Source organism: Euleptes europaea, chromosome 17, assembly GCF_029931775.1.
Source record: "Euleptes europaea isolate rEulEur1 chromosome 17, rEulEur1.hap1, whole genome shotgun sequence".
Classification (NCBI taxonomy): domain Eukaryota; kingdom Metazoa; phylum Chordata; class Lepidosauria; order Squamata; family Sphaerodactylidae; genus Euleptes; species Euleptes europaea.
Genome location: NC_079328.1, coordinates 12,659,227 through 12,685,423, shown reverse-complemented (window position 1 = coordinate 12,685,423; position 26,197 = coordinate 12,659,227). Strand labels below are relative to the sequence as shown.

Below are 26,197 nucleotides of genomic sequence, written 5' to 3'. Positions count from 1 at the left end.
CTTCACCCTCCTTCCCACAACCCCATCCCCCACCTATCACCTTGTGGGTCATGGAAAAAACCCTTGTATAAGTTTTTCTGAAAGGGCAGAAATACATCTTTTCATGGGAAAGGGCCTTGCAGGCTAACCCACCCTTTCTTGAGCTGTGGTCATGTGTACTTACTTACAAGTAGGTACTAGCTGGAGATCTGCTATTACAACTGATCTCCAGTCAATAGAGGTGAGTTCACCTGGAGAAAATAGTTGCTTTGGCCATTGGACTCTATGGCATTGAAATCCCTCCCAAACACCTACCTCCTCAGGTTCCACCCCAAAAACCTCCCACTGGCGGCGAAGAGGAACCTGGCAACCCTAGGTCAGCGGCAGGTATAAGATAACGGCATCAGGCTCCCCCTGCTGAATCGCCTGTGTAACACCCCTCCCTGTAGGGAACTGATAGAGTGTGCCTTTTGAATCATGACCATGGTAAGGCTGCTTATTTCACTATTTATTTAACGTAATACATGTTATAAGTAACTGATATTAAATGAATATTATACATTATTTACAGAGGCACATGTGCCCTTAGACACATTATGGAAGAAATTGATATTAATATTGAATCACTGATATAAAACTGAAGAAGCTGTTATCAAGCGAAACGATCACCAATCTGGAGGTGTCGTCTTGTGTTGTTGTGGTGCTGCTGTGGAAAAATCATCTGTATAATTGTCATATTTATTCATTTATTTGGAAGCACATGGTGAATTAACCTATTTATGTTTATTGATATATGGTCTTACCTGTCTAAAGTTTCCTGTATGAAGTGAATACAAACTTTTGGATGTCAAATTGTATGATGTAAATACAAAGTCTTGGATATTTTTCTCATAGATATTTTTTCTTATACATATGCTTGTTCAGTATAAATATTTTACACAGTAAATTGCTATTTCTTAAAGAGCCCTACGTGCTGTTGTTTCTTGTTATAACCTCCAGGTAGTAGCTGGAGATCTGCTCTTACAACTGATCTACAGCCAATAGAGATCAGTTCCCCTGGAGAAAATGGCTGCTTTGGCAATTGGACTCTGTGGCATTGCAGTCCCTCCCCAAACCCTGCCCTCCTCAGACTCCTCCCCAAAAATCTGCCGGTGGCAAAGAGGGACCTGGCAACCCTAGTTATGAGGAAGAATGAGCTGTCAAGTTATAACCAATTAATGGCAACCCTGGCCACTGATTTTGATAGGGCTTACTTGTACTTAGGGTTGCCAGGTCCCTCTTTGCCACTGGTGGGAGGTTTTTGGGGCGGAGTCTGAGGAGGGCAGGGTTTGGGGTGGGACTTCAATGCCGTAGAGTCCAATTGTCAAAGTGGCCATTTTCTCCAGGTGAACTGATCTCTATCGGCTGGAGATCAGTTGTAATAGCAGATCTCCAACTAGCACCTGGAGGTTAAACCAAAAATGCACTGGTATTAATTAGACTAGCTATAGGAAAAATAATACCAAGCTCAAAGTTATTCAAATTGAAACTTATATTCTAACAGTGCATAAGTGAAAAACCAAAAATTCAAAGGAAACTTACTAATATAAACGTAACACAAGGAACAAAATAAACACAAAGATCTTGTTCCCTGCTCCTTCACGTCTGATTGACTCTGAAAAGCGATAAGATTAAGATTTTGATGCAGTTGTTATTCAAACTTACCGTGTTACTCTGGGACATTGTCACCTTGCAAAATTTGTAGTTGTTATTCAAACTTACCGTGTTACTCTGGGACATTGTCACCTTGCAAAATTTGTAGTTGTTATTCAAACTTACCGTGTTACTCTGGGACATTGTCACCTTGCAAAATTTGTAGCGTTTTTGTACAGCTACTTTGTACAGTTTTTGTATAGCTACTTTATTTTGTTCCTTGTATTACGTTTATATTAGTAAGTTTCCTTTGAATTTTTTGTTTTTCACTTACGCACTGTTAGAATATAAGCTTCAATTTGAGTAACTTTGAGCTGGGTGTTATTTTTCCTACAGTACCTGGAGGTTGGCAACCCTACTCATAACCATGTTGACTTCATTGTCTACCCTTCAGGCTGAGTCTCAACAGAGATTACAGCTAGAAACAATGCCGTGGTGTGCGTTTTATGCGCCGTTAGACGGTGGCTGCTTAAGCGGGCGGGTGCAGAGCGCGAGGCGGCCCCAAGGGCGTGCGACGCAAGAAGCGGCTCGCGCCATCCTGGGCCGCTCTTGCGTCATCCGGCGGCGTCAAAAGACCGGTCGCCCAAGCCTGGGCGTGCGGGCAGCCCCGGCGGCGTCGCCGCGCGGCAACGCGCATGCGCCGGCGGCGTGACGCGCGCCTGTGCGCCGGAAGGCGTGCGAGTCCGCCTGTCTCCCGGCTGTCGTTCCGCTGCCGGTCGGGCTCAGGAGGTGGTTGTCGCCGTCATGGCCGAGGCGGAGGCGCTGAGGCAGCAGGCCGACACCGTGCGGCGCCTGAAGCAGGACAAGGCCAGCCCCGAGGCGGTAAGGCGGCCTCTGTCCCCTTCCCCTCATGTGGCCGCACGACACCCCTGCGGTGTAGTCCGCGTCGGAAGCTTTTTGTCTCGGTGGCGGCCGCTTCAGGTTGCGATGTCCACGTTGCGGATAGAGCTGAGCTTAACGGGGGCGGGGTGGGGGCTGCTCGCTGAGGAAGGCTGGAAGCTTCCGCTGGTGGAAGACATTGCAGGAGGTGGGGATCTGCCCAGTGCACACATGTTAGGCAGGGTTGGGTGAGGCAGTGGAGTAGTCAGGAGCCTCGTGGCACCTTCAAGGCTGGCAAGATCTTATTCCTGCAGCAGCTTTGTGGACTAGAAGCTTCTTGGGCGGATGCAATGAGTTGATCTGTCAATTATGCATAATGCTTATTCATGAAAGGGGAAGGCACTGCTGATGAGCAGGGTCAAACAGCCCTGTGTCTCTTGCATTCCTGGATTTCACAGTCCTACTATTTAACCTTTTTCCTCATGATTTCGTGTGTGTGTGTGTGTGTGTGTGTGTGTGTGTGTGTGTGTGAAGTGCCTTCAAGTCGCAGCCGACTTATGGCGACCCCTTTTGGGGTTTTCATGGCAAGAGACTAACAGAGGTGGTTTGTCAGTGCCTTCCTCTGCTCAGCAACCCTGGTATTCCTTGGTGGTCTCCCATCCAAAGACTAACCAGGGCTGACCCTGCTTAGCTTCTGAGATCTGACGAGATCAGGCTAGCCTGGGCCATCCAGGTCAGGGCATATGTGTATACATATATATACATACACACACATACATACATACATACACACATCTGCCTTGTGTGAGGTCCCACTACTGTACCCCCATTTGCAGAAGTGGCCTGCAATCCTCAGAGTCCTCCACTGGAATAACTGTTAGTCTCTAATGCACCACAAGGCTCCCATTTGCTTTAGCTGCAGTGGGCTAAGAAGAAGAAGAGTTGGTTTTTATATGCCGACTTTTTCTACCACTTAAGGGAGACTCAAACCGGTTTACAATCACCTTTCCCTCCCCCCCCCAACAGACACCCTGTGAGGTAGGTGGGGCTGAGAGAGCTCTTAATAGAACTGTGACTAGCCCAAGGTCACCCAGCTGGCTTCGTGTGTAGGAGCGGGGAAACAAATCCAGTTCACCAGATTAGCCTCCGCCGCTCATGTGGAGGAGCTGGGAATGAAACCCGGTTCTCCAGATCAGAGTCTACTGCTCAAAACCACCACTCCTAACCACTACACCTCACTGGCTCCCACGCTGGCAGTTGCCCCCTGGAATGACTTAAGTAACAGCCCAGTCATGCTGAAAACAGAAAGATGCCGAATATATTCCAGATGGTAACAAAGGCATAAATTTAGTCAAACGTTCACTTCCATCAGCCCCCCACTTCCCATCCTAGCTAATGTTCAGCTGAAATCTGGTATGGATGTGCTCCTTTCGCTTGCATGCAGACACCTATTTCTTTCATCTGTCAAATGGGGATCCCAAGTAAAACCAAAACATGCAGATTGTGTCTCAGCTGTTATCTCTCGGCTTCCTCCATGTCCACTACAGCAGCAGCCAATGCTGGGCAGACTCCTCAAGTGCTGCTGCTCTGTAGATAAGTCAGCAGCCTTACTGGGCCACTGAAATGTTAGCTCGCTTTCCCTCTCCAATTCATTTTACTGAATAAAGGTTGAAATAAACTTCCTTCCTTGCTTTACAAGGAAGTGATGGGACTCCTTAGTAACAGCTCAATGTACGAGGGGCAATCTCCATGTACCCCAAGTCTTTACATTGCTGTGGTAAGGAAGGTGATGGCATAGGCCTTGCAAAAACTGAGCATGCAGAAAGCCTACAAAGGTGAGCAATCAGTGAGTAGACTAGAAGCATGTGCTGTGAGATTGCAGAACTAACTTGCAGTCATTGTTAGAACATAAGAAAGGCCATGCTGGATCAGATCAAGGTCCATCAAGTCCAGCAGTCTGGTCACACGGTGGCCAAACAGGTGCCTCTAGGAAGCCCACAAACTATGACTGCAGCAGCATTGTTCCAAAGCACCTAATATAATAGACATGCTGCTCTGATCCTGGAGAGAATAGGTATGCATCATGACCGGTATCCATTTTGACTAGTAGCCATGGATAGCTCTCTCCTCCATGAACCTGTCCATTCCCCTCTTAAAGCCTTCCAAGTTGGCAGCCATCACCACAACCTGGGGCAGGGAGTTCCACAATTTAACTATGCATTGTGGGAAGAAATGCTTCCTTTTATCTGTTTTGAATCTCTCACCCTCCAGCTTCAGCAGATGACCCCACGCTCTAGTATTATGAGAGAGGGAGAAAAGCTTCTCCCTGTCCACTCTCCCCATACCATACATAATTTTATAGACCTCTATCATGTCTCCCCTTGACCGCCTTCTTTCCAAGCTAAACAGTGTATCTTTTTAGCCTGAGCGTAATGACGTTGGGGTGTAGGGGAGTTCTGGCTCAGGGACGTTTTGTCCATTTGTTGTATTTGAGTAAGAGCTTTGTATTCGCTGTGACATCATGCGAAAGTGTTGAAGTCGAGATTGTCTGTGATATCACCTCCATCTTCTCTTTCAGATTGCTGAGCAAGTGGCAAAGCTCCTGGAGATGAAGGCAGCAATCTGCCCCGAGGAAGGGAAGCACAAGTTCGTCCTCAAGACTCCCAAGGTAAACTCTTGTGATCTGTTTGCCCTCGGCGGTGAGCACCAGAAGGTGGCCTCAGCCATTCCTGTTGTGAGCAGAAAATCTTAGGGGGCTTAAGAGAAAGTTTTGACACCTTTGTGAAACCAGACTTTGGGTTCTGTTTTGGCAGTACAGTTGTGGCCTGTTGGGGCCTGGAATGTTCCCAGTGGCCCAGAAGGCTTGCCACAGGGCCTTTCCTGGTGCTTTTCAGAGAACAGGCCTTGATGGTGAAGAGATGCAGGCCTTGAGTGGTTTCTCAAGAATCTTTCCCCCTGGACGAAATAGGTTGGAGACCTAGAAGACTTTTGCCTCCTGCTGGTCACTTAAAGAGGCTTAGAAAGGGCATGCTTACTGTAATGATCGTATCTTTGCTGTTACCTCAACAGGGTCACATGGACAGTTGGCTTGGCTTAAGTGGTAGAGAAAGTCGGCGTATAAAAACCAACTCTTCTTCTTCTCCTTAGGCATGAGTGGTACAAAGTTCTCTTCTGTTTGTGAGAGGCATCGTTAGCTGTACTTCAAAGCAAGTTAGTTTCTGGTGATTTTCCTCACATCTCCCAAGTGTGAAGCGGTAGTTCATCAGCACATTGGGCATGCACAAAGTGAAGGGTCAGAGCACTAAGTGCGCTATAACTGCCTTTATTGAATTAGTAACAAAATGTGCCTTTAAATACAGCTCTGCGTGCAAATCAGTCCAGCAGATGGCTTGGTCTCTGTTATACAAAAACATGTATTTGCAAAATGGGCTGCCTGTTCCCCCAGAGTCTTATTGCAGTGGCTGCATCTGCATCGTGGCTTAGTCTGGTGCATGCAAGTCAGTGCGCCAGCCTCACTCAAGAGCAGTTTGATCATGCACCAAAATCACAAAAAGAAAACAATAAATGCAGCAGCTGTGGCTGTTACTTCCACAGCAGCTGCAAATCAAAACACCATGGGGCGCCCTGAAAGTGCTGCATACTGTAACCAACTGACAGAGAAGCACAATCCTGCAGTCTTTGTCCTGACTCGTTTTCCATTTCTCCCTCCCTGATCTCATTCCAAGCCTGAGAGTTTCCTGCTCCTCTCTTCCTCCACCACATGCCTTAGAAAGCTGCTCCCTTCCATCATCACCACACATAGAAAGCTCCCAGGGTACATGGACAAAATCAGCTAAAAAAAAACGGAGATTGAGCAAGCAACCAATGAGGGCAATTAATATTCCTGTGTGGGCCGCCTGGAGCCCTGCTTTTTTGCTGGGGAGGGCGGGATATACGTTTAATAAAATAAAAATAAATAAATTGGGGTAACTATGCATACTTTCAAAACCTCAGTATTTTTGGCAAAAAATTTAAAAAGCTACCATTTATTCATATTTAATAGGGAATTAGAAACAAATGAGACTAACATATCAAAGATAACAGTAGAAAAGAGCAAGAGTCAATTAGCACCTTAAAGTCTTAACAAAATTTCTTGCAAGGTATGAGCTTTTGTGAGTCACAAAAGCTCATACCCTGCAAGAAATTTTGTTAGTCTTTAAGGTGCTAGTGGACTCTTGATCTTTTCTACTGTTAGCGACAGACTAACACGGCTAACCATCGTGATCTATATCAAAGATAAAATATTCTAGAAATCCTAAACCCTTTACTCACAGTTCAACGAAATGATTGATCTGATACCATAAGCTAGCAGTCACACAATTCCCAGAATATAGGAGTGGCATGATCTGTCTGAGCTATATCCTTTCCCACTCATGTCTGTGGTGTGTGTGGCAGGGCAAGAGAGGATAAATAGGATCGTTCCAGACGACTCTGGTCAGGCCTGATTTAGATATAGGTGTGCACTTAAGAAGGCTTGGGCATCTAGTTAGCGTCCCTGTATCAGATCATTAATCTTGTGGCAAGAGGTACAACGTTTTTGGTTCAGTTTTTGGGCATAGTACGTTGTTATCTCAGTTGTTGACATTAACAGAATTCTCTTTAGCCGCATCTCCAGGTTTTAGCTGACTCTAATTCAGCTGCCACAAATTTATTTGGCCTTTTGCTAACAATAACAACTTGCCCTTACCAAATTCCAGCTGGGACTTTAAAACCTTGATACCTTAATTGCTGTAATTTGCACTGTATTTGATGTTTTTAACCCAATATTTGCCTAAAACCATAACAGCAGAACCGTTCCTTGCGTGTAAAAATGTTTTTAGCTTCAAAAATCACTGTTGCCAGAATTTGTAGCCTGAAAATACTTAGCCAAATGAACGATACTCTTGTACTAGTCTTCTTTCCAAGTACAAATCTGTTAAAATGCTTTTCTATGGATTGTACCTAGAGAGGTAGAAGCCTGTCCTGCTGGTTAAGGAACATTTGCTGTAATGCCTTTTTATGATTTGATTACACCTATTTTCCCCTAAATCAGTGGTTCCCAACCTTTTTTTGACCAGGGACCACTAGGACTTTTTTGTTCGGTGCAGGGACCCCAAGGTTCAAAATAAAAACTCCGAGAATTTGAAAATAAACTTTAATCATAACTGTTAGTTAAACATTAAACTTAGAATAATATTTGAATATATATATTTTATAATAGAGAACTTTTAATTGAAAATATTAATTTATTATGGGTTTATAACTTTGTTTCGCGGACCTTAATTTAGTTCTCGTGGACCCCTGGGGGTCCACGGACCCCCGGTTGGGAACCAGTGCCCTAAATTAACATTCAAAACCAAAAATTGTGCTAATCCAGAGTGCCAGCCCTCTGTGTCTACTGTAACGAGTTTACAATCCACCTAAATTCCAGAGGCCACGGCCACTGAAATATTTTCTGCAAGTAGCATAATTCTAAATCTGCAGTGAAACTTGCTGCAGAATTTCCTGGCGTTCTGCTTTCAAAAGATTTTTCAGGTTTATTTTCTGTTCAGGTATGCCCTTTCCCTAGATTTAACAGCCACTGGCTATCCATCACCCACACTTTAAAAGGGGGGGAATGAAATTTATTTTTTCCTTGACATTATAAAGTGAAAAGCTGCCCCATCTCTCACGCAATTGACCCATCTATTTGACAGCATATATCACAGTATCCGCTTCTCAGAAAGTGTCTTTAGCTGTTTTAGCCAAGGCGTGATATATTTTTTTCGTGCAATATTATTTTGTGGACGTGCTAAAACAGTGTGGGCTAGGGAGACTATTTGTTTCGGACAAAATGGGCATTTCCGTTCTTCTGCGGCAATTTTATTGTATCGCCCTTGTGTCTCGGCTGAGGCTAGGGCATTACATCTCGCCAATAAGAAAGCTCGTCTGAACTTACGAATTTCTAACCAGCGGAAATAGTCTGGCAAAGAGAAAGTTCTGTTGAAGGGTATCTGGAAGAAGCGAGGTGAGAAAAGCATTTTCTTATTGGCCAGGGCTGAGCTTGGACCGCTGTCATAAGAACGTCAACAAAATGGTGTTGCAGACTGATCTAATAGACCACGGGGATCCATGATCAGAATGTTGCTTATTGGAAAGTTCCCAATCACAGGGAGGGAGCCAGCGTGCGAAGCCTCCAAGTTTATGAGCGGGGGCGGGGAGAGAGCTGCACGCTTGTGCCTGCTTCTCCCACCCATGCATGTTGGTGTGGAGATGGGTAGTGTCATGTGGAGAGCTGCTGTCGGTGACAGTTTTGTGCAAGGCTCAAGTTATATGTAAGGTAAGCCCAGCTGCCATTTGCAGCCGCACCAGTGTAGGGAAGGTGGAGCAGCAGACAGACCGGCAGATCTGGGACTAAGAAAAGGACAGACTGTTGGCTGAGCAGATCCTGTTGTGCATTAATGACCACTGGTGGGCGTTGTCCTGTCTGGTATGCATGTCTGTTGGGGCTGCTGGAATTCATTTTCTCTTCCTTCAGACTCCCTCAGCACCCTGCCCCTCTGCACCTTAGCAGGAACGAAGGGGAGAGACACTGACTCCTTGCCATTGGCCTGCATTATATTATTGACCTTGGACTAGTCACAGCTCTCTCAGCCCCACCTACCTCACAGGGTGTCTGTTGTGGGGAGGGGAAGGGAAGGTGATTGTAAGCCGGCTTGAGTCTCCCTTAAGTGGTACAGAAAGTCGGCATATAAAAACCAACTCTTGTTCCCCTTCTTCATATTTAACAAGTCATGTCTGATACTTGGGCATGATCTCTAATTTTGGGGATCATAGTCCTATTGCATTGTTTGTTGGATGTCTCATCCTATTGATTGCATTGGCTTTAACACCATGGAAACCACCTTGAGACTCAGTGAGAGAAGTGGGCTATAAATAAAATAAATGTATAAACGGGGGAGGGGAGGGGAACTGGCCGAGATAGAGCAAAAAGCCAGCCATATCCGACCCAGAATATATCTATCATTTAACATTAGCGTGTTTCATTGAACGGCATAAAAACAAATGTCCCTGAAGTTCTCATCATTGCTTGTTTATACGTTAACTTTATGCCGTTCATTGGTGGAGGAAGAGCTCATTTCTGAACCAGTTGCTTTCTATACTGGCTCCAATAGTCAATTAAATGGAGCTTTTTAAAGCCTTAATAGAGTTAGGAAAAATTGGGGAGAGGTTAAGCTAGGGTTAGAGGTTAGCTTTTTTGCGGCGGCCACAGCCACTCCTCTCGTTGTTTTAATAAAATTACGAGCAGCCGTGAAGTGTTTGGGATGTGTGGTAGCAGCAATAAGGAAATTTAGTCATTAAAATGGGAACCCTGAAGGCTGAAAAATGAGTCTGGCTTTTCCAGGCTGGCTCCTTGCGCTAAAGAAAATTTGTCAAAGCCTGTCTTGGGGTCCCGATAACGCAAGATCCAATTAAAAAAGTAATAAATCCGTTCAGGGCGGGTGAGGATGAACTGGTGCCGGGAGACTCCTGTTGTTTTTACTGCGGCAAAAAACGAACGCTGCTATCTCTTCGGAATGATTTATATGCAGTCTATTTCATCCGTGCTTGTTTGTTTGTTGGAACGTAACCTAATCCCTTTTTTGGGCCCGGCTCCCATTTGTCTCTTCCTGGTAGCCGAGCAGCGCTATTAAAATGTCCTGACTCCAAGGTGAACCTCTGCTTCGAGAAACAATCTGTTCCCGGTCAAAGGGCAGCAAAACATTTGCCTTTTTTTGCTGCATAAGTACTTGTGTCGGTGGCAGTTAATCACTCCCCAGTAAGATGACCATATAACCGCTCTCTGGCTGCAAAGTTTATAGAATAGATTCTTCTAGAATCTATATAGCATCTGCTGACTTAAATCCAAGACTTCGGTAACCATGGCTCATCTGGATAAGAGCAGCCATGTTTGAACTTGAAACTGTTGGATGCGCACAGCCCAGTTCCACCCAATTTTATTCCTGTATAACACAAGTCGGTTTCAGGTAGCCGGCTCAAGGTTGACTCAGCCTTCCATCCTTCCGAGGTCGGTAAAATGAGTACCTAGCTTGCTGGGGGCAAAGTATAGACCAGGGGTGTCAAGCATAAGGCCCGTGGGCCAGATCCGCCCCCTTGGGAGCTCTTATGTGTCCCGCGAGGCAGCCACCCCTTCCACTCTCAATCTGGGCTGGTGAGGCATGACTTGGCCCCCACCAAGTGACACTGATGTCATATCCGACCCTCGTAACAAATAAGTTTGACACCCTTGGTGTAGACAACTGGGAAAGGCAACGGTAAACCACTTAGTAAACATGGTCTGCCTCGTGAGTGTCGGGATGTGATGTCACCCCATGGTTCAGTAATGACCCGGTGCTTTCACAGGGGACAACCTTGACCTATATAAGTCCCATAAACATTAATGGGCAAGTATGCACAGGATTGCCACTGTCGTTTCTTATCTCCCTGCTGTGTGTCCTTCTGGTGTGCGTCTCTGAATTTGTTTCTTACTTCCTTTGCTGACTAGCTAACAGTGCAATGCTAAGATGACTTTTCTGGAAGAAAGACCCACCGAATAGACCTGAGTAGGATTCTGAGCAGGCCTGCTTAGGAGTGCTGTGTTCGTTCTAAGTGGCAGCCTCTGGCTTTTCACCTCCTGCTCTTGCTATTGCGCTGATGCTTCTCCATAGAGCATCTGGTAAGGGCAGCTGTGCTACATCAGGCCAAGGGTCTGTTTCCAGCAGTGTCCAAGAGATGCTTTCAGGCAGCCTCTGAGCAGACCATGAAGCCTCCAAGCCCTGCCTGACTTCTGGTACCCCAGAACCTGATCTTAAGAGCGTAAGAAAGGCCCTGCTGGATCAGACCAAGGTCCATCAAGTCCAGCAGTCTGTTCACACAGTGGCCAACCAGGGGCCTCTAGGAAGCCCACAAACAAAACAACTGCAGCAGTATTGTCCTGCCTGTGTTCCACAGCACCTAATTTAATAGGCAACTGTGATGCTTCTGAATATGGCAAAGTTGAGGGTCAGTTAATGTGACTGACAGCATTTCATAGGCCTGTCCGCCTGCGTTCCTTAATGACAGGCACATCTTTGTCGATTTTATGTTTTGTGGGGGAAAGTATTTCTGTTTATTCTGAATCTCCTGCCTAAAAACTTAATTGGGCGACGCCAAGCTCCAGACTTAGGAGAGCGAAAACTTTTCTCGGTCTTCTCCCTTTGCACCATCCAAAACTCTCCATCTTTGTCATTCGTGTCTCCACTTGTGCCCTCCCCGCCCCCATCTAAACCACAAAAGCTTTAGGCTTTCCCCTAGAGACAATGCTTTGAAAGAGAGACTTGAAAATTGTGTCCCGTTATATAGAGCTGGGTGTGTTTAGCCTGAAGAGGAGAAGACTGAGAGGTGATATGATAACCATGTTCAAGTACTTGAAGGGCTGTCATATAGAGGATGGTGCCGAGTTGTTTTCTGTTGCCCCAGAAGGTCAGACCAGAACCAACGGGTTGAAATTAAAAGAGTTTCTGTCTAGATATTAGGAAGAATTTTCTAACAGTTAGAGCCGTTCCTCAGTGGAACAGGCTTCCTCTGGAGGCGGTGAGCTCTCCTTCCCTGGAGGTTTTTAAGAAGAGGTTAGATGGCGATCTGTCAGCAATGCTGATTCTGTGAACTTAGGCGGGTCATGAGAAGGAGGGCAGGAAGGGTTGTGCCAGTGTTTGATGAGAGGGAGGGCACCTTGGCCATCTTCTGGGCATGGAGTAGGGGTCACTGGGGTGTGTGGGGTGGAGGTAGTTATGAATTTCCTGCATTGTGCAGGGGGTTGGACTAGATGACCCTGGTGGTCCCCTCCAACTCTATGAGTATGATTCTATTGAATACTGGAGAAGCAGTGCTCCAGAATGTCCACCTTTTCCATCTCCTTTTTCTGAATGTACAGACTGTGTTTACTGGAATGGAAATCCCTCAGAGCTCTCTCTGACCTCATTTCTTCCATTTGGGTCTCTCAGGGTACCAGGGACTACAGCCCCAAGCAGATGGCCATCCGAGAGAAAGTCTTCAACATCATTATCCACTGTTTCAAGCGCCACGGAGCTGAGACAATAGACACCCCAGTATTTGAACTCAAGGTAAGATGAGACAGTATGGTGTAATGGCTGGAGAATCGGACTATGATATGATAACCATCTTCAGGTCCTTGAAGGGCTTTCATATAGAGGATGGTGCGAAGTTGCTTTCTGTTGCCCCAGAGGGTCGGAACAGAACCAATGAGTTGAAATTAAATCAAAAGACTTTTGGGCTAAACATTAGGAAGAACTTCCTGACAGTTAGAGCGGTTCCTCGGTGGAACAGGCTTCCTTGGGAGGTGGTGGGCTCTCCTTCCTTGGAGGTTTTAAAGCAGAGGCTAGATGGCCATCTGTCAGCAATGCTGATTCTGTGAACTTAGGCAGATCATAAGAGGGAGGGCAGGAAGGGTTGCATCAGTGTTTGGCTCTAGTGTCCCCTTCTTACGTGCCCAGGGAAATGCCAATCACCACTTTGGGGTCAGGAAGCAATTTTCCTCCAGGCCAGTTTGGCCAGGGATCCTTTTTTTGCCATCTTCTGGGCATGAAACAGTTGTCACTCAGGATGGGGGTGGGGGAGGTAGTTGTGAATTTCCTGCATTGTGCAGGGAGGTGGACTAGATGATCCTAGAGATACCTTCAAACTCTGTGATTCAACTTTTCAATGATTCTGGGTGTAGGATCTGGGAGACCCAGGTTCGAATCCCCACTCTGCTAGGAAAGCTTGCTGGGTGACCTTTGCCAGTCACTCTCTCTTAGCCTAATCTACTTTACTGTGTAGGTATTGTGTGAGGATAAAGTGGTGGAAAGGAGAATAATATCGTAAACTGCTGTAGATCCCCATTGAGGCAAAAAGTTAGAAATAGGCAAAATGGGGCAAGATTACCGATGTCGGTTTAAAAATCACGCAGAACCTGATTTGTCTGCAACTGCCCTGTGGCGCAGAGTGGCAAGCTGCAGTCCTGTAGTCCAAGCTCTGCTCATGACCTGAGTTCGATGCAGATGGAAGTCGGTTTGAGATAGTTGGCTCATGGTTGACTCAGCCTTCTACCCTTCTGAGGTTGGTAAAATGATTACCCAGCTTGCTGGGGGTCAAGTGTAGACGACTGGAGGAGGCAATGGCTAACCACCCCATAAACATAGTCTGCCTAGCAATCGTCAAGATGTGACATCACCCCATGGGTCAGTGCATGACCTGGTGCTTGCCCAGGAGACTATCTTTACCTAGTATTTTCTATCACCTGGAGGTTCTGGAAGAGATTGCCATAGACAGCTGGGGTCCCAGCTGCGGTAGCTTTCTGTAGAACAGGGGTGGGGAACCTTTTTCCTGCCAAGGGCCATTTGCACATTTATGACATCATTCAGGGGCCATACCAGGTGTAGATCTCCCGGTGGTGGTGGGGAAGAGGCTAGGGTTGCCATGTCTCCAGCCACTACCTGGAGGTTGGCAACCCCAGGGGAGGCCACACAGAGAAGGCCTGCAGGGTGCCCCCACTCCCCCCTCCCAGGCGGAAGGGCAGCCAGCAGTGGGCCCGAGCAAATGAGGTGCCAGGGGGGCGCAGCCCACAGTCGATCGGCAAGGGAGGAAGGAAAACAGAGAAAGAGGAAAAGGGAGGGAGGGAGAAAGGGAGAAAGAAATGGAGAGAGAGGGAGAAAGAAAGAAAAGGACGAAGGGAGACAAAGAAAAGGACGGAGGGAGACAAAGAAAAGGATGGAGGGAGACAAAGAAAGAGACAGAAAAAGAGGGAGAGAGGGAGAGAAAGGAGAAAGAGTGACAGAAAAAGAGGAAGAAAAGAGAGAAAAGCCTTCCCCCCCACACACACCCGCTGGCCCCGTGCGACCGGGCCCCAGCCTCCCCTGCCTGCCCACACACACACACACGGCGGCGCACAGAGCCCCACGCGACCGGGCCCCAGTCTCCATGCCCACAAAAGGGCCCCCCTGCATGCATGCTCTGCCGCCGGGAGCCGCCAGCCTCTTTCCCCCTCCCTCTCGCTGCTCAACAGCCGACAGTCGGCAAGAGGAGGTCCAAAAGGCGCCGCAGCGCCGCTGTAAGCCAGGAACTCCCGAGGGCCACAAAAAATGGCCTCGGGGGCCGCATACGGCCCCCGGGCCTGAGGTTCCCCACCCCTGCTGTAGAACATATGTATTTAAACTTGCATCCCATCCTTTTCTCTTTTTAAAGGGGAAAACCCAAAGCTGCTCACGTTTATATAAATCTAGAAAGCAGACGACCTTAAAAGCATAATTCTCTGAATGAAAGGTAGCAAAATCTGATAGTAGAATGCTTATTATTTTACCAACTTTTTGGTAAGTTGATGTTTTCTGAAAACAGAAGGTGGAGGGAATTCCAGAGAGCCAGAGCTCAGCAGAGAAGGGTCTACTCCATGCTTGCAAAGGTGGGATTGCAGTGGGTTTGAAGGGTTTTGGAGCAGGCCCTTCATGTACCAGTGGGAAGAAGTGCTCCCCAAAGCATCCACAGGGAATTTGGGGCTTTGTAGGAGCAGATTTTCATGTTGAGGTTTATTGTCTTACCCTATAGAAGCCTATGACACAACGTTATCTGTGTATTTTTTACTGTTTCCCCCTCCCCCTCCTCCCATTTAGGAAACTTTGACAGGGAAGTATGGCGAGGACTCCAAGCTCATCTATGACCTGAAGGACCAGGGTGGAGAGCTGCTTTCCCTTCGTTACGACTTGACTGTATCCTTGTTCATCGTGGTGAACTAACGTGGTGTAGTGGTTAAGAGCTGTGGTTTGGAGCGATGGACTCTAATCTGGAGAACCGGGTTTGATTCCCCACTCCTCCACATGAGTGGTGGACGCTAATCTGGTGAACTGGGTTGGTTTCCCCACTCCTCATTAAGCCAGCTGGATGACCTTGGGCTGGTCATAGTTCTCTATAAACTCAGCCTCACCTACCTCACAGGGTGTCTGTTGTGGGGAGGGGAAGGGAAGACGATTGTAAGCCGATTTGATTCTTCCTTAAGTGGTAGAGACAGTTGGCATATAAAAATCAACTCCTCTTCCTCCTCGGCAGGAAATGCCTCTTGGAGCAGACCTAACAGTCTGCACAAAACCCTCAGATCCCATTGTTGGCATGAGTTGTTCAAGCTCTGCAGATGCACCCTGACTGCTTTTGGATTTTGCACCCGACAGCTTCCAGGCAGTTCCTTGCGCCTCACACTCTCTCTCTGTCTCTCTGTCTCTCCGTCTCTCTGTCTGTCTCTGTCTCTCTGTCTGTGTCTGTGTCTGTGTCTGTCTGTCTGTCTGTCTGTCTCTCTCTCTCTCTGTCTCTCTCTCTGTCTCTCTCTCTGTCTCTCTGTCTCTCTCTCTCTCTCTCTCACTCACTCACTCACTATGCGCCCACTGGGTCTGAGATGTTCTCCTTAGCCTTCTCTTCTCAGGTGCCATTCGCTCGTTATTTGGCTATGAATAAGATCACCAATATTAAACGCTACCATATAGCCAAGGTCTACAGGCGAGACAACCCAGCCATGACGAGGGGCCGCTACCGAGAGTTCTACCAGTGTGTGAGTACCCCCGGGGGCCCTGCTTTGCCTTCCTTCCACGCAGCTCCTGCTGCACTTCTTTCTCTGGCATGGCAAATGGTGCTTCCCCTGCCCCTCCCCTCCATTTGGCTCCGTGGCTCTTCCTCTGCCTGGGTTGCCTGTGTGGCCAGGAGCCTCCAGAGGGCTGCTTCACGCTCCTTCCCCACCTTCCTGTCCTTCAGGTTTCCTGCCAATCAAATGCAAACCAAGCCTAAAGACCCTGCCCCCGGGGGCAGGATGAAGGAGCAATTGTTGCCCATCCGTGTGTCCTTTGGGGGGGGGCGACGCTTGTGGGCTTTCAGCAGCTGTCACAGTGTTGGCTGGTTTGTGGGTGGAGCATGGACTCCAGTTGGAATGGAAGATGAGGCTAAAGTCTTCTGTGGGCAGGAAGGGAAGGAGCGCTGTCTGGAAGGTGAAGAGTTCTGTATCAAAACGGAGGGGTGTGGGGAAACCCAACCTAAGGACAAAGCCAAAGGTTGAGTGGGAAAGAACTCAATTATACTATGAAATATATTTATTATAAAGCGCTTGTGCGAGCCAATAAGGTGACAAATACAAGGTTGATAGTCTAAAACCACATGCCAAACACATTTTGGCCCTCAGGCCTTCATCAGTGGTCTAAAAACAACTTATGCACACATACGCATTAATCAACAGATAAAACAATGTTGTAACAGCCCAGGTATGCATTGAAGGATGTATTCCAAATGAATTCTGTGCCTATGATGGCAGATTGTTATTAAAATATGTTTTAAATTGTGAAGGCACACAAACATGGAATGCAGTCTGAATATTTCTCAACTGGGCTGACCTTACATACAAGGTGCGCATAACAGCATCAACCAAATAGACACATTTGGCTTGTGGTTTTACACTATCAACCTTGTATTTGTTGTCATATAGGCTTTTAAAAAAATAATTACGAGTGCTTTATAATAAATATATTTCATAGTATATTGGAGTTCTTTTCCACTCACCCTTTGGTTACCGAGCTTTGTATCAAGCAAGCTCTGGCTTCATTTCCAGGGTAGGTGGCAGGAGTGTGCTAGAACAGGGCTTCTTAAACTTTTCCCACTCACAACCCCTTTTCGCCTGATAAATTTTTACACAACCCCGGGTATATAGGTATATAAAATAGGTATACAAATCAAACATTTACTGATAATAAATCATAAATGAATTTATTTTAAAACAATTCTTTGGTATACATATAATTTTACCATTTATTAAATATTTCGCGACCCCCACATTCAGTTACGTGACCCTTTATGGGGTCGCGACCCACAGTTTAAGAAGCTTTGTGCTAGAAAACCCAAGCTGGCACTGGGAGCGGAGGAAGCCAGAAACCTGTCCAGTGGAGGGCACGTCACCTTCTGAGGTGGTGTTTATGGCACTTGCACACTTCATTGGCCGCTCCGCTCTGATCTGGAGCATTCAGAGTCTGTTGTGCGAGGGGAGTAGGGTTGCCTTAGATAATTCCACACCAGACAGGCCTATACCGTAACCAAAGGGCCATCACACAGGGAGGATGGGGGGGCGTCCCCACACTTCCTCCAGGTTTCAGGCACTTGTGGGAGCACTAATATGTCCGGCTTGACACGCTAAGTGACTGCTGTCAGTTATCTGGGCCTGAGTTAGAGATCTGCATGGCCCCAGCATGAATCTTGCTTGAAAAAAAATGGAAGGTGTAAGATTGTAAAAGGTAGCAGCAAGGGGATGCTAGGGGTTTGAGGCAAGAGGAGAAGGCCAGGCCAGGGAGCTCATGTCATCAGCTCTTGAAGGGACCACCAAGGGCCTGAAAACCCCTTCGCGGCTGGGGCTGTTTTGAGACCGGTGTGCCCTCAGGGGAAGGCAAGTGAGAGACCCGGGCCAGGGAATTCATACAGTCACATCCCGAGAAGACAACCAACAGCCTGAGACAGCGTGGGCTCTTTATTGTTTTGTCTTTTTAAATTTGAAACAATCTTGGGGTTTTTGACAGAGAGGTGGTGTATAAAAATACACTAAATAAATAGGGAAGACTTCTCAAATATGCACAATTTTCTTGCTATTTGATTATATCGAACAAACTATATCCCTGCATTTCTTCCTTTTCACACTTCCCCCCCCCCCCCCGGCCCCGGTGAAATCAGACTTGGAGCCCTTGTGTGGCCAATGAAAATGCTCATAATAAATTGTAAGGCTTAGATTTGTAAATTACATATATAATTTAGAAGAAATAATCAGTTTTATGACTTACTGTACTGTCTGTTTGTAGATAATATTCATTAAAAAAATTCTTTGGAGGGATGGATGTGGTAGGGAATTATCTGTCACTGGTTCAGGTGCAGGGGGGAGGTGTTTGGGGTTTTTTTTTGTTCTCTGGAACACCGAATCTGAATTGCTGGAGCTTTTTGCACCTGGGACTGGCCCCTCTTTTTACCGCAGGCTGCACTGTTTGCATAGGGGCTACATAAAGCACCTGTGGCTTCTGTGTCCTCCTGAAATGGCAAAGATGATTGAATTGCATTTAACTGGGTAGCTCAGCTGTGTGGGTTTCTATGTCAACGGCGGTTCCTACGTTCACCAACAGCTGTGTTTATACCACGGGTGTTTTCACTGCTGCCCTTTGCACCCCCAGGATTTTGACATTGCCGGTCAGTATGATCCCATGATTCCTGATGCTGAGTGTCTGAAGATTGTGCATGAGATCCTGAGCGCCCTGCAGCTGGGAGATTTTCTCATCAAGGTGAGCTGGGGCTTCATGCAGCTTCATCCCAAATGTGCACGGAAAAGACTTCTTAACAGCTGCCTTTTTATGTCCTCCTTTGCCGCCCCCCCGAACAGCAACTGATACCTTCTGTCATGTCTCCACAACCATCCTCAGTATTTTCTTCACCACCTTTGCCACCTTTTTCTTTCATTCTCTGAAGTTCACTTCATGCACGCACTCGAGGCAGGCTTTCTCCCTTCCTGCTGCTTCCACTTGCTTTCCAGATTGGTGGCTGAGGATGGGCAGCCATTGTGTCTCGTTTGTCACACTTCCTAGAGCAGGGGTGTCAAACTGAATTGTTATGAGGGCCGGATATGACATAAATGTCATTTGTTTGGGCCAGCCCATGTCTGGCCAGCCCAGATGGAGAGTAGGGGGGGTGGCTACCTTGGCTGGCTCATGGGCTAGATAAGAGCTCTCAAGGGGCCGGATCCGGTCTTCAGGCCTTATGTTTGACACCCATGTCCTAAAGGAAAGAGGTTAACATGAAGCGGGAGAATGAAGTCCCCAGGTGTCCCTTCCACCTTCCCGAGCTTTCAGACCGTCCCATCTTCCTGTAGGAAGCAGATGGAGGAAGCAGTGGGAAAGCCTTGTGCTTCCTCCTTTCCTGCAAATCTAGCTGCTAGCTGTGGCTTCACTGTTGGTGATGGGGGAAACGCAGGGATACGTCAGTTTTAGGCCACTATCCGTATAACCCAGGGGTGCCGAACTCATTTCTTATGAGGGCCAAATATGACATAAATGTCACTTGGTTGGGCCAGGCCTTGCCTCGCCAGCCCAGAGCGAGAGTGGGGGGTGGGGTGGCTGCCTCTGCTGGCTTGTATGTTTGACAATCCTGATTTAACCCCTTCCAAGTGTGAAAGCTTACTTCCAACCTTATGGGGTGGAATACTGAGGGGAGGAAGAACCAAGTAAAGAGGCAGATATTAATTCTTTCACTGTTGCTCGCTCACACACACACAGAAGGAAAACTGGATTGCTACTGAGAAAAGTTTAATACCCTTGCAGGTCAATGACCGCCGCATCCTCGATGGGATGTTTGCTGTTTGTGGGGTCCCAGACAGCAAGTTTCGAACCATTTGCTCCACTGTGGACAAGCTAGACAAGGTAAGGACTTGAAGGTGTCGGTGCCTTCAGAGTGAGAGGAACTGCTGGTCACAGGCTCAAGAGGCTGGGAACCACAGCAGTGTCTTCCCTCGCAAGAAGTGCCATGGAGATGTTTAGAAAGGGGTGGTGGAGTTGGGAGCAGCGCAGGTTAAAAGCATCAGAAAAGGGGGAATGAGCAGGCAGAGGGGTTGCAATGATGGCTGCTCCCAACTCCTTTCCACACTGTCTATCTGGGCAGTCCCAGAAGGCTCCTTTCTGATTATTTTCCTCTGTGGTTATGTGGGGGAGGGAGAAACCATTTTTCACAGGGTCCTCATTCCTTTTTAAAAGAAACATCTGATAAATAAAGCAGAAGCCAGATCTTTGTGAATGAGTAAATAATTCCCAAGGAGTTTTCTTTTCCTTCCTTCCTTCCGTCCTTCCGTCCTTCCGTCCTTCCGTCCTTCCGTCCTTCCGTCCTTCCGTCCTTCCTTCCTTCCTTCCTTCCTTCCTTCCTTCCTTCCATTTTTTGGGATGCAAGGCAGTTTACCAATTATAGAAAACAATTCAGACAAGCTATGCAACAGAGCTAAGATTGTGTGTGTTAAGTGCCGACCTTTGGCAACCCTATGAATCATTGTCCTCCAAAGCATCCTGTCCTTAACAGCCTTGCTCAGGTCTTGCAAACTGAGGGCTGTGGCTTCCTTTATAGAGTCAATCCATCTCTTGTTGGGTCTTCCTCTTTTCCTGCTGCCTTCTATATTCCTAGCACTATTGTCTTTTTGCAGTGACATCTTCTCATAATGTGACCAAAGTACAATAGCCTCAGTTTAGTCATTTTAGCTTCTAGGGAAAGTTCAGGCTTGATTTGATCTAGAATCCATTTGTTTGTCTTTTTGGCAGTCCATGGTATCCATAACTCCTCCAACACCACATTTCAAAGGGATCTACTTTCCTTGGGTGCATGTCCTTAGCATGTAAAAGAAATCTTAGCATGTGGATAGGATTTCAGACACAGTCTGTTTTCTTAAACAGGAATGAAGCTTTATTGCTAAAGATTAAGCTAGAGTGATACATGGAAATAGCTGTCATAGCAAGAGAATACCGATCTAAGGAAATAAAAGGAAAACTTATCAGTGTCCTCCAAATCGTCCTTGCTCAGGTCTTACAAGTTGAGGGCCGTGGCTTCCTTTATAGAGTCAATCCATCTCTTGTTCGGTCTTCCTCTTTTCCTACTATCCTTCAACTTTTCCTAGCATGATTGTCTTTTCCAGTGATTTTTGTCTTCTCATAATGTGACCAAAGTATGACAGCCTCAGTTTAGTCATTTTAGCTTCTAGGGACAGTTCAGGCTTGATTTGATCTATAACCCACTGATTTGTTTTTTTGGCGGTCCACGGTATCCCTAACACTCTCCTCCAACACCCCATTTCAGAGGAATCTACTTTCTTCCTATCAGCTTTCTTCATTGTCCCCCAAGATTACAATGCAAACCAAGAGCTATCTTAAGGTATTACACTTCCATTATGAAGCCTTTGAAATAATACCGCTGCTCCCCTCCCCTTATCATTGTGGTCACATAACCTATACATTTCCATAACCAGTATAAAAGAAATACTTTTAAAGGGCCATGGCTCAGTGGTAGGGCATCTGCTTGGCATGCAGAAAGTCCCAGGTTCAATCCCCGGCCTCTCCATTGGGACCAGGCAGGTAGGTGATGTGAAAGACCTCCACCTGAGACTCTGGAGAGCTGCTGCCGGTCTGAGCAGCAATACTGACTTTGATGGAGCAAGGGTCTGATTCAGTATAAGGCAGCTTCATGTGTGTTCATGTGTGTGTACATTTTCTGAACTCATCCCAGAAATTTTACAGATTAGATGCATTGGTTCCTGGCACCTGCCCAACTCTGGCAAGGGCTGCAAAGAAACGTCTGGGGATGGGAAATGGAGGCAGTGAACAGGAAAGGCTTCCCCCCGCCCCAAACATTGACAGAACATCAAAGGCAACATTTCAAAAGCAAAATTTCCATTTTTCCACTGATCTGGAAAGTTGTTTAAAGGCTGGAGTTTGGCAGGAAGGGAATGCTGGAGAGAAAATCAGAAGGGTTCCCCACTCTTTTTTGCCATCGAGTCACAGGTGACTTATGGCGACCCCGTAGGGTTTTCAAGGCAGGAGACGTTCCTAGGTGGTTTGCCAGTGCCTGCTTCTGCGTCACGACCTCAGCATTCCTTGGAGGTCTCCCATCCAAATTGAGACTGAGAGGGTGTGTCTGGCTCAAGGTCAGCCAGCAAGCTTCCCTGGCAGAGTGGGGATTCAAACCTGGGTTTCCCAGATCCTAGTACCACACCTTAACCTCTACACCACTCTGGCTCTCTTTCCCTCACCTAGAAACATGTAATTTGTGGGCCCATCCCTTGTATTTGAAAGTCCCGCCTCTGATATGAGGCTGCTGTCTCCCGAATTATTAAATCCATGGGGAGGCAGGAGACTGCGGAAAACAAAGGCCAGGCTGGCCCAAGGATTGAGGGTGCCTTGATTTGGATAGCCCGGGCTATCCTGATCTTGTCAGATCTTGGAAGCTAAGCAGGGTCAGCCCCTGGGTAGGAATACCAGGGTCACTACGCAGAGGCAGGCAACGGGAAACCACCTCTGAACGTCTCTTGCCTTGAAAACCCCATGGGGTTGCATAAGTCAGCTGTGACTTTATAACAAAAAAGAAGAAGAGTTGGTTTTTATATGCCGACTTTCTCTACCACTTAAGGGAGAATCCAACTGGCTTACACTCACCTTCCCCCCCCTCCCCACAACAGACACCCTGTGAGGTAGGTGGGGCTGAGAGAATGTGACTAGCCCAAGGTCACCCAGCTGGCTTCATGTGGAGGAGTGGAGAAACAAATCTAGTTCTCCAGATTAGAGTCTACTGTTCCGAACCACTACTCTTAACCACTACACCACGCTGGCTTCCCAGAAGGTAGTGTCCAAGACCACCACCACCACCCCGGCACCTCAGGAAGAAGCCGCCGCCTACCCTCCTTGCCCCTAGGTGAGGTGGCACCTGCCCTCCTTGGCCCCCACTGGCCTGCAGGGAGGTGGAAGACAGCACCTGCCCTCCTCACCCCCCCCCCACAACAGGAAGCTGCTTCCTGCCTCCTTGCCCCCCCCCCCGCCCCATGGTCAGGCAAGGCACAGCAGGGATAGAGCGGGGCCACCCCATCCCCCTGACCGAAGGGGGGGGTAAGCTGCCTGCCAGCCACCCACTGGGGCCAGGGCATTTCCCAGGGCAGACCTGACTGTTTCAGATGCTGGGCCCGGGCAGGGAGCGACAGAGCCAGTTGGGGCCCGTCCACTGCCAGCATCTGAGGCCATCAACTGGGGCACCTCCTGGATTGGGCTGCCAGTGACAATAGCACTCTGTCTGTCCTCCGGGTGCTTTTAACTCCACAACTCAGGCCTGCTCTTAGTAGAAGAAGAGTTGGTTTTTATACCTCGCTTTTCTCTATCTTTAAGGAGTCTCAAAGCGGCTTACAATCACCTCCCCTTCCCCTCCCCACAACAGACACCTTGTGAGGTAGGTGGGGCTGAGAGAGTTCGGAGAGAACTTTGACTAGCCCCAGGTCACCCAGCAGGCTTCATGTGGAAGAGCGGCGGATTGAACCCAGTTCTCCATCTGGAGAACTGGGTTCAATCCGCTGCTCTTAACCACTACACCACGCTGGCTCTAGGTCTTAGTGAGAACTCAGCCCCCAATGCAGTCATTCATTCCAGAGGGGCAATAATGTTGCAGAAAACTCAAAAAGGGGTCTTGTGCCTCCTCAGAGACTTAACAGCTCTCTCATCGCAGAAGCTTCATGGGCAGAGCCTGTTTCCTCAGAGGCACAAAGGGACTCCTCAGTCAGCAGAGTCAGCTACACACATGGACAGAGAAGAGAAGCATTTTGCGCAGTGAAATGTTGCCTTGCAAAAGTGCGAGGTAAGGACAGTGGCTGCTTGCAACCCCTGTTAGCTGTGTCTGTGTGACTGATACAATTAAACCTATTTTTTAAAAATAATTTTTATTTTTTTAATTAGGGTACAGAAAAAATATAGGGAAAAGGGGATGATAATAAAAACATTGTATCTGTGTCCAAGTAACATTAAAACTATACATATGAGCATCAATCATCAACTCTTATTTCAACCAGCTCATTATAACACTACTTGTTAATTCATATCTATTATTGATCTAATATTAATCTACTAAACCTATGGTTAAGAGCCCCGTGGCGCAGAGTGGTAAGCTGCAGTACTGCAGTCCAAGCTCTGCTCACGACCAGAGTTCAATCCCAACAGAAGTCGGTTTCACGTACCCGGCTCGAGGACGGAAGTTGGTTTCAGGTAGCCGGCTCAAGGTTGACTCAGCCTTCCATCCTTCCGAGGTCGGTAAAATGAGTACCCAAAGTCTGCCTAGGAAACTTCGGGATGTGATGTCACCCCATGGGTCAGGAATGACCCAGTGCTTTCACAGGGGACCTTTACCTTTAAACCTATGGTTATATCAAAAGATTAAAAATACTTATCTAATATTTCTTAGTCCTAATCCAGTACCAATCATTACATACATACCTGCCTTCTTGCCCCCACGAACTCCTGCATATTCAGTATTTCAGCTTAACCTTTTATCTCAATGCCCTCTAAAAAGCCAGTGAATTAAGATCACTTGACTATCTTTCATATAAAAGTTGCTTGATTCCGCATTTATTTATGCTACAATGTCTCTGTGACGTCTTTGAGGTGCCACAGAACGTCTTTTAAATAAGGAAGGAGAGTGATTTCACGTGCTCCCCCACACCCCCACAATGTGTTCTGCCAAAGACCTGAGACGCCTTGCCATTAATTATTTATGTATTTAAAGCAGGGCTCCCCAGCCTTTTTGAGCCTGCAGGCACGTTTGGAATTCTGACATGGCACGGTGGACACTGCAAAACGGCTGCCGCAGGAGGAGGAGCCAGCCACAAAATGGCTGCCGCAGCTTAACTTCACTCACAGTATCAATCCTTGTGCTATAGTGGCAGCTGCTGTCAAAGCAACATTTTTTTAAAAAATCTGCACCGCCAATCAAATCTGTAATCGTCAGTTTGAAGCCCCGCTGGGCAAACACCCTGCCTGGCCCCAACCACTTCCTAAAAACATTTGGCGGGCACCAGAAAATGTGTTGGTGGGTGCCATGGCCATAGAGGACCCCTGATTCAAAAGGGTAAAAGGTAAAGGTCCCCTGTGCAAGCACTGGGTCATTCCTGACCCATGGGGCGATGTCACATCCCGATGTTTACTAGGCAGACTTTGTTTGAGGGGTGGTTTGCCAGTGCCTTCCCCAGTCATCTTCCCTTTACCCCCAGCAAGCTGGGTATTCATTTGACCGACCTCGGAAGGATGGAAGGCTGAATCAACCTTGAGCCAGCTACCTGAAACCAACTTCCGTTGGGATTGAACTCAGGTCGTGAGCAGAGCTTTTGACTGCAGTACTGCAGCTTGCCATTCTGTGCCACGGGGCTCCTATTCAAAAGGGATATGTTGAATATTAAAGGGAAACTATATTCCAGGAAATCCTAAGGGATTTTCCATGAATCTGCATTGTGCTGTTTAGAAAGTAATGGCCTGGGGGAGGGACCAAATTGCTCTTTCCTTGGGGTGACCAAATACTTTAAGCCCATTTCCTTCTTCTGCGTACGGTACTCTCCCGACAGCCATTTAGAAAATGGTTCCAGTTTCTAATCTGAAACAGTGCTGATTGATCAGAGAGGGGAAAACACCTCTGGTAGCTTTCAGTTATTTCTTCCTGGCGATATGTGGTCCTGTCAAACGCAGCCTCCTTGTGACATGGACTTGTGAGAAGAATCAGGCTGGCAAAGGGCCTGGCCGTGTTGAATGGGGCAAATAAGAACATAAGAAGAGCCATACTGGATCAGACCAAGGCCTATCAAGTCCAGCAGGCTGTTCACACAATGGCCAACCAGGTGCCTCTAGGAAGTCCACAAACAAGATGACTGCAGCAGCATCCAGTGTGGTGTAGTGGTTAAGAGTGGTGGTTTGGAGCGGTGGACTCTGATCTGGAGAACCAGGTTTGATTCCTTGCTCCTCATGAACGGCGAAGGCTAATCTGGTGAACAGGATTTGTTACCTCACTCCTACACACGAAGCCAGCTGGGTGACCTTGGGCAAGTTACAGCTCTGTTAGAGCTCTTTCAGCCCCACCTACCTCACAGGGT

General features: G+C 47.4%; 1 protein-coding gene across 2 annotated transcripts in view; it reads left to right on the top strand.

The window, feature by feature from the left end:
* The window catches only part of HARS1 (histidyl-tRNA synthetase 1), a 56,865-nt gene that overhangs the window by 17,231 nt on the left and 13,437 nt on the right, over positions 1-26,197 (top strand). Inside the window, exons 1-7 of one of the 2 annotated variants that reach the window (XM_056862497.1) lie at positions 2,407-2,493; positions 5,069-5,158; positions 12,510-12,629; positions 15,171-15,266; positions 15,971-16,096; positions 18,735-18,842; positions 19,875-19,973. In XM_056862497.1, coding sequence (XP_056718475.1) covers positions 2,416-2,493; positions 5,069-5,158; positions 12,510-12,629; positions 15,171-15,266; positions 15,971-16,096; positions 18,735-18,842; positions 19,875-19,973 — 717 coding nt within the window. In that variant the 5' untranslated portion in view covers positions 2,407-2,415. Of the gene's footprint in view, positions 1-2,406; positions 2,494-5,068; positions 5,159-12,509; positions 12,630-15,170; positions 15,267-15,970; positions 16,097-18,734; positions 18,843-19,874; positions 19,974-26,197 lie in introns of those variants that run through there. The other variant, XM_056862498.1, reaches the window with a different exon arrangement.